This window comes from Sander vitreus, chromosome 7 (assembly GCF_031162955.1).
Source record: "Sander vitreus isolate 19-12246 chromosome 7, sanVit1, whole genome shotgun sequence".
NCBI classification, from domain to species: domain Eukaryota; kingdom Metazoa; phylum Chordata; class Actinopteri; order Perciformes; family Percidae; genus Sander; species Sander vitreus.
In genome coordinates this window covers 17,835,105-17,847,441 of record NC_135861.1, presented here as the reverse complement: position 1 = coordinate 17,847,441, position 12,337 = coordinate 17,835,105, and the positions used below count along the sequence as shown (strand labels likewise).

Here is a 12,337-nt window from a genome sequence, read left to right as displayed (position 1 = left end):
GTTGCTGTAGCAGTGTGGAGGAGTTCATAAATGTATCCAAGTGAGCGGCAGAATTTCTTAGATAGTTAGAGAGGTCTCTATCGCTCATGCTGGAGATCAGTTCATTGCTGAGTTTTGGCAGGTGTGTGTGTGTGTGTGTGTGTGTGTGTGTGTGTGTAGGAGACAGAAAGTGTGAGATCTTTAAAGAAGCAACATTTCCAGGGATAGACATGCACTTCCATACTGTATACTTATTATGTAGCATATTCTGTAGTATGCACTAAATACTAAACCTGACTCCGCCAAATGGATTGCTTCACATTTGCTTGCTATATCCATCTGGGAACTTTCCGTGGAGAACCTTTGGGAAGGGGCGAAAATACTGGTTAGCTGATTGGATAAACCATCTGTCTATCACCACCTTCTTCACAACTAGCGGAACCAGTTGATATATCAAACTCTTGCCGAAACCGGGAGAAGAGCAAAAAGATCTTTTCCGCCGAGAAAAGCCTCCAGTGCCTTTCAATGAATAAAAGAATACTTTCTAATTCGGCTAAAACTTGCACGATAGCTACGCTCATCTCATCCATGGAAACAGTCGCTTCTCGTTGCGTCACACCTAAACCCGCCTCAAAACCGACGCTGATTGGTCGATCATTTGGCGAACGGCTCCAAATTTTCTCTATCTCAAGATGCCAGACTGATCTGCGAGTGGAAAACTGGAGCTTGTGAGATCAGGATGGTCTCACGAGGCTAATATATACTAACCATATGGTATACTTTTGTAGTTAGTGCAGCATAGGTTTGGTTCATTTTGTTTAGAGCTGCAACTAACATTTATTTTCATTATCATTTAGTCATTTTTACGACGATTTTATCTTAACTTTTTTAATTGATTGTTTACATTATAAAATGTAAGAAAATGGCAAAAAAAAAAAACACTCATACCAAGTTTCCGGAGCACAAGGTAACCAAAAACCAAATATATTCAGTTTACAATGATACAGTATACAGTATAAGAGAGAAGAACAGCAGAAACTCATATTTGAAATGCTTGAACCAACAAATATTTGTTTTTCCTTGAAATGACTTAAACGATTCCTCAATTGTAAGAAATTGTTAATGATTCATTTTCTTTGGCCAATTAATCGATAAATTATTAATTGTTTCCGGACAAATTGTTACCTCTCACATACGCACAAATAAACTCTAGTACTGTATCTCAACAACCACAAATCAAGCACAGACATGTTTATGGTGTGGTGGAGTCTAGAAATGAGGCGGCTCATCTTCCTGGGAAAACACCGGGAATGATAGTCAGGAATATGAGTGTGTGTGTGGATACATCATTCCATATTGCTCCCCCTTCTACCACAGTGGCCTTAAATAGAAGAAGACTTCAGGAAGGAGAATATAAATGAGCCTTTTTCCTTCTACATCTAGAGACGCCAGTGTTAGAAATGTAAAGGATTTCTCTGTCTGCCTGTATCTCTTCAGACATGCAGAGGCCACTTGCATCGAGACACGTGGTGATTCACTCTCTCTACACACGCTGCTTTGAGCCCCATTGTCTCTATAGCCCGTGTCAGTAAATCAGGCTTCATTTAAGTCAAAATTAATACATACGCCTGGTTTCTGTCAGTGTATGTGTGTGTGTGTGTGTGTATGTGTGTTTGCTTCTCACTGCCCTGTTGGCAGTGTGTGTTTCTGCAGCTTAATGTTCTTGGAACGTGCAGTGTTGCGGTTATACGATGGATTGAGTTTATGACTTGACATGTAAACCCAATTTTCACATTTACAAAAGAACTCCAAGTGTATGTATTGTTAGTGTCACATTCCTATAAGATCCAATCATTGAGAACTCTGAGTGTGTGTGGTATATATGTCTGGCCCTATGCGTGTGTATTTTGCGGGTTTTTCAATACCCTTAAGTGACTCCAGATGTCCCAAGGCAGCACGCCGGTGGGTCCCATTCAACAGCAGTTCTTTGACTCTGTTAATGCCTTGTATATAAACCTCCCATAACAACTCCCATTAGATACAAATTAAGAGTGTGGGTAGTGTGGGCTTGCACTTGTGTGGGTGGTGCATACAGTGCACATGTGTCTAATAGTTTTTTCTCATAATAACTTCCAAACAAGTCCAATTAATTTGCCAACTGGGAAATGTACAGAGGGGAACAAAATCACATAATTGTCCTTCAACCTCCATTCCACCGGGCTATCTTTCACTCCGCCCTGTTTCCCCAAAGAGGTTTCAAGAGTGGAGCAACTCAGTTATACTGGGTGTTTCATGCACTTTTGCGCATGCAGACACACTTCGTGAATGTGAACACCAGTTTTCCACAGCCATGCTGCACATGTTAATCTCAGCACTCTGTAGCTGTGACACACAGACGTACACTTACTGGAAAGCCACAGAAAATGGTTTTAGTTCATCAGGATGGAAAAGAGGAGTAACTGCATGATAACAGTGTGAGAGTCTGGTCTACACACTGGGATTTGCTTTTATCAGCAGACAGTCAGACCTTGTAGGTGGTCAGATAAGATATCATGTCCTAATATGGCTTGGTTAGTCTCACTCACCACCAGAGTCTGTTCAGTCTTTAAACTGTTCAAGCTACTCATCAGTGAGTTTTTTCTCTCTATCTCTCTAGGTACAGTAAAATCAGATGGGAAGCCAATGGATAAGTCTCGGTTAACAGTGAAGAACTCCGGCCTTCAGCGCTCCTCTTCTGATGCCGGTAAAGACCCCAGAAATGGCACTGGGGCTGGTGAGCAACGTAAACCTCCGTCCGGCCTCGTAAGGCCCTCAACTGGTGGAAACTTTGGCTTCAAGAAGCCTACCACAGCTATCAATAACGGCACAAACAATGCGGGGAAGATTCCTAAAACGTCGGGTATTCCTGTCAAACCAGGGACTGGTGGTGGTGGTGGAGGACGTAAGACAAGTCTAGATGTTTCAAGCACCGACCAGAGTGGTTTTCTATCTCCAAATGCCAGGACGTCTCTCCAGTATCGCTCTCTGCCTCGCCCAGCTAAGACAAACACCCTGACTTTAACCCGGCCAAGCTCAGCTCGCCCAGTGAGCACTACCATGGACATAGGCTCGGGGCTCAAACCGCCCCAGGGCTCTAGGCTCAAAGAGCCCGCCTCAGGGCTTGGTTCTGGGATAAGTAAGGCAGGTGGTCGTGGGATCCCGAGTCCCAGTCCTGTCAATCAGACAGACAGAGAGAAAGAGAAAGAGCGGGCCAAAGCCAAAGCTGTAGTATCTGACTCTGAGTGTGGAGGTGGGTCTCTGAAGGGCAGCCCTGCTCAGACCCCCTCAGAGAACGGAGGCAAGCTGCAGGGGCTGCGACCTCCCAGCAGTGGCAAGGGCATGGATCTGCCCTCACCCAACACACACAGGTATTGGCTTCATATACTACCACAAAACATACATGGTGCAATTTCTCAGTATTTTTCAACTCACTTTAATATAAAAAACAAAAAATGAATATACATTAACTTCAACGTTGTCTGTCTTTGTCTTTAGGTTATCTGGGATGCGCAGCCTGGCAAAGCCTCCATCCATGGCCCATCTTGACAAGCTGAACTCAAACAGCCTAGAGGCGGAGGTTCAGGACTCCCTGCCACCTAAGATTCCTCCCTACTCTAAGCTCCAGGACCTGACCAGCTCAGCAGGCAGCTCCACTGGCCCCTGCCTGACTCCCAGCCCTGCTCCTTTACTTAATGTGAACTCTTCGGCCTGCTTCTCAAGGTCAGGGGCAGGGTTGGGGCCAAGGCAGGTCTCTTCTCTCGGGGTTCAAGGGAGCGGAGGGAGCACCTCTCCCCTGATCTACCCTCGTCTGTCTGGGCTGCATCGCAGCATGGAGTCGCTGCCGCTCACAATGAGTCTGGCCCCAGAGCCCCAGGAGAGGGAGAAGGCGAGGGAGAGGGACAATTTGGTGAGAGGCTACACCACCTTAGAGTCCCGGCACAAAGATAGAGAGGAAGACAGAGGTCCTCCTGCCAGCTGGAGCTCCGGAAGTAAAGTCTCATTGTCTCTCACAGACAGGTGAGATTCAATAATCTTCAATTGTGCATATATTTTAAACCAAATCACATCACACCGGTATACATGCAAAGCAGATATTTTGTCATTCATTTTTGTAATGCTGCTATGTATCTCCACCTACTGGTCTGCTGAGGAACTGCACCAACATTATCTATTGTTCAAGGAAGGCAGAAGTGATCAGGGAAATAATAATGCAATAATGCATGGAGACAATTTTTGACAGCAGTGACATTAATCAAGAGTAAGAAACAACACCTATTCAAACCTTCAAAGCAAGATAATGATAAAAATGCAGACTGGTAGAGATGTCTGAGATGTTTTGTCAGGATAGACTCAGAATATCAGAATATACTTAAGAATATTACTTCAGAGATAGACTTTGATAGCTTTTACCAACATTTAATTTGTGATTAAACAGAAAGCCAGAGACAAAACAAAGGTCCTGGTAAAATGCAACATGATGCCTTATCTCCATCCCATGGTAGTCACAAACTAAAATATGTTGTATATTTCATGTTTTTGTATAGTAAATTCTGTATGAGATGCTAAATATTGCCCAAATGATAGAATATGGTTTAATGAGAAATTGTATATACATTATGAACTCAAACTACAACCACACACACACACACACACACACACACACACACACACACACACACACACACACACACACACACACACACACACACACACACAGACTGAGAGGTTTTAGGCTATTATTACTGCAGGCCTATTATCAGTGTTGTATGGGCCCCAGTGGCTGAAGTCATAATTACTGGCTGACACCAGCTGTCTGCCAGTCATACTGTGTTTTTTGCGCCTGCTGCCTGTTCTTGAGAGTTTAATAACTCCCTGTGGCAGTGGTTAAATAATGTCATTGTTTAATCTCCACAGTTCTCAGAGAGACAGAAACACACTGCCAAAGAAAGGTTTAAGGTAAGTGGGACGCACACATACAGCTACACTCTGTCATGCACTGATAGTTTGGCACAGTCTCTCATTGCACACAAACACACACACACACACACACACACACACACACACACACACACACACACGCAGATACCATTGATTAGATCCTCATTGAATGATTGTGTTACTGTAATCCTCATCATCCCTGTCACTTGTATTCCAAAAATCCTGCTTTAATCCCCTCTGCGTCCCACTGGCAACATTTTGTTTGTCTTTCCACTCATTTAAAATTATTGTTACTGGGTTACACTTTATTTTAACCCTCATTATTTAGCATTTATTAATAAAAGGTCCACAACTCCTGTGAAGCATCTATAACTGGAGGCTAGTATATAAACACATTTATAGATGACAATATACTATAATACAATAGTATTATTAGTAGTAATATAAAATATGTCTTCATAGGAGAAGTTGTAATTGTTGAAAATAATAACAACTTTTGTAAAAATGTCCTAGTAACTATTGTATATTGTAATGTGTTCTAAAATGTATTATATGTTTGTATCATGCTTATAGATGATAAACGGGGTTTAAAATAAAGTTGATTTTTTTTTTTTTCTTTCTTACTTCTTTTCATAACTTTTCTTTCATTTGACTTTGGCTACTTTTGTGTGTTCTCTGTCAGATAGCATTTAACATGACGTTCCCAAATGTCCTCAGAATTTTAAACTTGAATACTGTACATTGATTCCAATATGTAAAAATGACATACCTATAATGACTGACGGTTTCTTTATTTACCATTCATAGTGACACTAACTTTGTCCTTTGTCTGTGCAGTTTTAGCGGTGCCTCCCAGGTTGAGGAGGAAGGGAAGGAGAAAGGGGAGAGGAGACACTCTCATACTATTCTCAGTATGACCGACTCGCTCAATCTTCCACTGCTGTCCTCACCCACCTCCCTGCCCCGCACCTCTAAGACTAGTATCGGTGAGTTTGAACACATGCACACAAACACACTTAAAAGAGCACTGATGTGAATAGCGCTAACACTACATTATGCATTTCATGTATAACATCGCTAACTGTCTTTTCTTTGACCCCACTGCTCTCTTTCCAGTGCCCAGCCCTGTCGGCGGACCTCCGAGGATGACTCGATCCAACAGCATCCCAACACACGATGCCTCTCTGGAGCTGTATGGAGCGTCTCCGCTGGGCAGCACGCTGTCGCTGGCTGAACGCCCCCGCAGCATGGGAATGGTTCGCTCCGGATCCTTCAGAGACAAGGAGCCTGACGAGGGTGAGCCCACTGAATTATTGTGATACCTGTAATACAACGTTCTGTTCAGTGTTGTTGTGCAACTCAGTTTCTAATTGGTTTATTTTGTTTCTTTAATTGTTTTTCGCTTTTTAGTTCATGGGTCTGTACTCTCTCTGGCATCCAATGCCTCGTCAAGCTACTCCTCGGTGAGTGTGGGCGGCATGCAGAACCAGGTAGCTACGCTTCAGTATAAGATTTGGTGTAAGGTGTATTTACATGGGAGTGTGATTGGTGCTTTCCTCTCGTTTCACACTTTAAATAGACAAGACTTTCTTCCTGGGTATGCCCGATATCTTATTAGTCTCCTCTCCTCTCTACTCCTCTCCTTTTGTCTTATCTAACACCTTGACTCTTATTCCCACTGCTTTCAAAGGCTGAAGAAAGGATTCAGGGAGAGGTAAGTTGGTTCTTGCTCTTTCTTCTTCTCTGTCTCATTTCTGTCCTTTCATCCATCACTCTCATCTCTATTGTCTGTGGGAGAACAAGTCTGTCATTCATTTCATGGGCAACATCCACTCCTAGTCACTTGTGTAATCTCAGCCAATGTCAACTTTAGTAAGCTTGTTTTTTTGATAATGTAACATGCCCGTTTTTCCTTACAGCAAATACGTAAGCTGAGGAGGGAGCTGGAATCGTCGCAGGAGAAGGTGTCTAACCTGACGACACAGCTGACGGCTAACGTATGTACTGTTTGTCTGCTACTTTATTTATCATTAATAAATGGTGCCCTCATGCATAAAGCACCCAAATAACTTATTTCCTTTTGCAGTAGCATCAAAATGTCCCCTTAAAAAACATACAAATTCAACTTAATGTCTTTAGCAAATATTCTTAAATAAATAACATTGTATCCCCAAGTGGATTTCAACTCTCAAAGGAATTTCTTAAAGGGAATTTTCCATCTCACAAATCTCCCTATCAATATAAAAAAGAGAAAATACCTTTTAATCAAAAAAACTATACATAAGATGGCCGGGGACTGTCAACCAAGAGAAAACGTCTGCTCTGTGTAACCACACTCTTATCTATACGAATGACATTTGCCATAATTAAAGGTACAATGTGTGGCCCTTCACCCTGAGGCAACAAATTTGTAATAGCCCCTCCCTCCAATTTTACACCCTATTCTTGTCACTCGTCTTGATGAACTGTCCACCTCAATGACATCTACCCTGAGGCAGAGGTGACTGATACTCATAAAGACATCACAAGTGTTGAACAAGCGACAGCAGGCAAAGAAAGAGCAATGTCAGGGAGCCTTCAACCGTCTTGTATTTTTTGTTTCTTACTGCTTAATGTAAAAAGATAGGTACATAGCACATCAAACCTTGTTCAGATTATGTTACGTGTACCTACCTTATGTGTACCAGTTTATTGCTGCTGGAGTTAAGCTTAAGCTAAGCTTAAGTTAAAAACCAACAACAACAATGAATTGATCCTAGTAACAAGTATAATCTGTGTGCCCAAAGCTTAATATACCTCATTCCTCTGTGAAATAGAGCTCTATTGTTGTCCAAAAATATTAAAAACACATCAATGAGCCACACTGGGTGACATATTCCGTTATTATGATGAACATGGGCACTGCAGTTTATTTTTCCCCACAGTACACCGCCCTGCTGTCAAAAATATTCACTGTTTCACCAAATTCACAGCTGAAAATACCCCATCAACTCTGGAAAAGGAAAAGGAAAATATTAAGCCTTTTATAAAAAGTACACTGTATATTCATTATATTCATATTCAAAACATTCATGTTTTTAAAGATGTGAATATTGCTAGCCAGCCACAAACACTTTATTTCTCACACAAGGCTATTTACCCTTCAGATGAAATAGGAAAGATACGCACAGAGAGAGAGAGATTTAAAATCCAAATTGTGGTATGTCAGTTATAGATAATTTCTGTGCATTCTCAGCACATTTCTTATCCATGTGTGGGACCTGAATAATGCTAACCTCCTCCTGAACCTCTCCCCAAGCCACTTAGCTTTGGCACATGCACACACACACACACACACACACACACACACACACAGGTGCCTTTCTGTTTCTCTCCACTCCACAAGGTTGTTTCTGTATGACCACCCTGTCAGCATTTCCATTGGTCCAAGTGCAGCAATACAGCGCAGCCATTATGCACGGCTTAATGCAGCACACATAAATCAAGTGTGTATGTGTGTGCGTGCACTCGCATGCGTGCGTGCATGGGTGTGTGTGTGTGTGTGTGTGTGTGTGTGTGTGTGTGTGTGTGTGTGTGTGTGTTTGAGAGAGAGAGAGAGAGATAGATTTTTTTCATACTGTTTGACCTTATGTTGCGAGGGCGGTGAATCGGCAAAACAGATGCATGGCTCACAACATGATTATGTGTGGGATTTATGACTGGGTTGTATGCATTATTTTACAGTATTAATACATTCTATAAAGGAGAGGGGAAAGTAATGTTCCCTTCCTGCTCTGGGCTGAAGTGTGTGTGTGTGTGTGTGTGTGTGTGTGTGTGTGTGTGTGTGTGTGTGTGTGTGTGTGTGTGTGTGTGTGTGTGTGTGTGTGAGAGAGAGAGATTAGGGAGGAGGAGAATTTTCCACAAGGGACATCCTGTTCAGCCTTTGTGTGTTATTCAGCCTTTTAGCACCTCATATACAAGCGATAAAGGGGCAGAGGAAATCTATTGAATCTCTTCCTATATAGGGTGTCAATTTCTAGTTTCATTATTCTCCCTATACTTTATCTGTGTCTACATGTAAATTATGCTGTCAATGTAATGTGATAAATAATAATTTCCTACTTTAATAAATGATTGGGGAAAACACAAGTTATTGATTTTGTCTTTCATCTTTTCCAATCAGGCAAATCTGGTGGCCGCCTTCGAGCAAAGTTTGCAACTGATGACAACTCGGCTGCAGAGTCTGTCAATAAGCCAGGAACAAAAGGTATCGTCACATCCACACTTTCAAACACAAACACTCACAAACCTGAATTCCAGCTGCATTCCACCATTGTGACCGTCTTATTATGAGCATTCAGCTAAGAGCAGGCAGCATTGTGCCAGCATGGAGTGAGGTGACTTTGATCACAGCCTGCGCTGAGGAGCTGAATTTAGGTTAGAGGCCCAGGCTGCAGTCCCACATGGTGACTAAGTGCGAGAAGAGGATCAATGAAAAACAACCTTCACTTTAAGCTGTATGAAAAGTGCAATCAGCTTGCACGTGCACTCACACCAAACATCGCATTCCTGCATTCTTCAGCCTTTGTATCTGTTTTGCTGTGAATAAATTGATCGCCACTCGAGCCAGTGTTCAGTGTGCGCATAAATGTGAGGAGTCTCTCTCAGTGCTTCATGCCTTGCTGCTCCCACTGAAAGACCCGTCTAGACCGCTCCAGAAAAAGTCTTTGTTGTTTGTGCCAGCGCACTGACCTGTGCAGCTTAGCCTGGAGCTGAGGCTCTTTAACCTTGAGGAGATGGGCCGGGCGGCTCTATTTAGAGTGGAGTGGCATCGACTTTAGCACACAATAAGGGGCAAAGAGAAGCTCTGTTGTTCTGGACTCTTTGTCCTTTTGAACTGTTAATATTGTGAGGACGATCAAGCCCACCAGGTGTATGAGCTCATATGGTTGGTTTGAGTTGTAGTGCTTAACTAAAACATCAGACCATACTACTCCTTCCCAAAAATGTAGGAATTTATCTGTTTTTATTTTAAACATTGAAAATGGTCATAAATTGAATAAAAAATGTAGTTTTTCAAAATATGCCAAACCATTATTTTCACATCAAAATCAATCTTTATTTGTGTATGTGTGTAGTTAAATGCTACATTGCTATGGTCTAAGTGCAATAGAAATGATTTGCAAAATGTGTAAAAGAGAAATTTAGAAAAATATAATAATACTGGTATTTGGTATTATATTACTTAAAATAGAGTTAAGTTACAGTTAAAATGTATTTAAAAAAAGAACCAACAAGAATAAGAATAAAGAGACATAGTAGCATTGAACTGAGATGAGCATGAATGAGGTAATGATGAGTGAAGTGGTGATGAACTATTCATTTCTTACAGGAATAATTAGCAGGTCATTTGCATGTGTTTTTAACTGTCTATTACCAGAAGAATTTTCTGAGCTGATCTATCTTGGAGAAACTAATTAACTCTATATTGGAAAAAAACAAACAGCTTTTGATGATGATAATAATATGAATGCATTTTATTTATATAGCGCTTTACAGAGTTTTTAAAAAAGAAATTCACACTAAATATAAACACACATTAATCAAAAATTGAAAAGCAGCTCTAAAAAGGTGAGTTTTGTGATTTGAACATGGACAGATCGGTGCAGTCGCGGATGTGTTTGTGGAGAGAGTTCCAGAGGGAGGGGGCAGCTATGGAGAAGGCTCTGTCACCCCAGGTCCGGCGCTTGGTCCTGAGTGGTGGAGACAGAAGGTTGGCATCAGAGGAGCGGATGCTGCGGTAAGGAGTGTGGTTGTGGAGCAGGTCAGTGAGATAGGACGTTGGGTATGGTTATGGACAGCTTTGTGAGTGAGTCGAAGGACTTTGAATTGTATCTGTCGTGGGACAGGGAGCCAGTGGAGGTTCTAGAGGAGAGGGGTGATGTGGTCACGGGAGCAAGAATGGGTGAGCAGACGAGCAGCAGAGTTGTGGATGTACTGGAGTTAAATAGGACTTTGGATGATGTACCGTAAAGAATGCTATTGCAGTAGTCATTTCTGGATGTGATAAAGGCATGGATTAATGTTTCGGCAACAGAGAAGGAGAGTTATGGGCGTAGACAAGCTATGTTCTTTAGGTGAAAAAAAGGCAGTCCAAATGATTTATTTAATGTGGTGTTTGAAGGAGAGGTTGCTGTCGAAAATAACTTTGAGGTTGTGGATGTGTTGGGAGGGAGACAGAGTGGAGTTATCGATGGTGAGGCTTAAGTTGCGAGTGGTTTTGGTGAGGGATTTCGGATCAATGATGATCATGTCTGATTTGTCATCAAGTTAAGTTTGAGGAAGTTGGTCTGCATGATGAAAAGTTTTAACCAGTCTGCTTCTTTAAAAAAAGTGGTAACATTTTCACACAGCTCTGAGCTCAGATAAAAATTGATCTATCCCAACCCAACTCACTAACATTTTTTAAATGTGTGTGTGTGTGTGTGTGTGTGTGTGTGTGTGTGTGTGTGTGTGTGTGTGTGTGTGTGTGTGTGTAGGACACAGAGCTGGTCGAGCTGAGGGAGACCATCGAGGCTCTGAAGGCCAGGAATGATGAAGCCCAGGCGGTCATACAAGGAGCCTTAAACACCCCGGATAATATGAAAGGTTTGGAGATGGACCACTTGATCTTTCTGTTTCCTTCGGTCTCTCTGCACAACTGACTGTGTCCCTGCACATTTGCCTCTTTTGATGTTGACTTTTCTTGTTTACCAGACGTGCGGATTCGACGTCAGAACTCATGTGAGAGCATCTCCAGTCTCAACAGCCTGACCAGTATGTCGAGTGTGGGCAGCTACAAAGACCAAGATGCCAAGAAGAAGAAGAAAAAGAGCTGGGTAAGAACACACGCTGCATGTGAGGCAATGTTTTACTCTCACAACCTGGTGTTTGTCTATGCTCAGTTCATTTCCCCTAGTGATAATGACATACTAGTAAGTATGACCAGTCTCTCCCTCCTCTGTGTTGTGTTATTTTCTGTTTTAGGTCTTTGAGGTGAGTGTAATCATTTTGTCCCTATAAAGCCTCTATAATTTTCTGTCATTCATAGCATTATGGACTATCTAAAACTACAACGCAATTCTCAAGTACCCTTCATCTCTGCACATTGACCTCCTAAGCTACTGATTGGCTGCCTGTTCTGTGAATATTAAATTTGAATGGATGGCTGCAATTCAGTTAGAGTGGCAATCTGCAGACATGATGGAAAGTGGAGTTCTCAGTTTAATCATCAAAATGTATTAATTGCGGTTTCTCTTCATTTACACCATGCTCCATATTGTGTATTTTGTCTTTCATTAAAATGTTGTACAACCTTACCAACTATCCCTTACTGACCCAACAGCAGGGTACTAAATCTGCA

The 12,337-nt window shown here is 42.0% G+C and overlaps 1 protein-coding gene across 5 annotated transcripts in view; it reads left to right on the top strand.

The window, feature by feature from the left end:
• The window catches only part of nav1a (neuron navigator 1a), an 86,423-nt gene that overhangs the window by 69,061 nt on the left and 5,025 nt on the right, over positions 1-12,337 (top strand). For 2 of the 5 annotated variants that reach the window (XM_078255069.1, XM_078255073.1), the window contains 11 exons: positions 2,636-3,386; positions 3,514-4,035; positions 4,933-4,974; positions 5,794-5,942; positions 6,073-6,252; positions 6,367-6,446; positions 6,876-6,953; positions 9,119-9,202; positions 10,595-10,735; positions 11,475-11,583; positions 11,692-11,813. In XM_078255069.1, coding sequence (XP_078111195.1) covers positions 2,636-3,386; positions 3,514-4,035; positions 4,933-4,974; positions 5,794-5,942; positions 6,073-6,252; positions 6,367-6,446; positions 6,876-6,953; positions 9,119-9,202; positions 10,595-10,735; positions 11,475-11,583; positions 11,692-11,813 — 2,258 coding nt within the window. The remainder of the gene's footprint in view (positions 1-2,635; positions 3,387-3,513; positions 4,036-4,932; positions 4,975-5,793; positions 5,943-6,072; positions 6,253-6,366; positions 6,447-6,875; positions 6,954-9,118; positions 9,203-10,594; positions 10,736-11,474; positions 11,584-11,691; positions 11,814-12,337) is intronic. The other 3 variants (XM_078255070.1, XM_078255072.1, XM_078255071.1) reach the window with 3 other exon arrangements.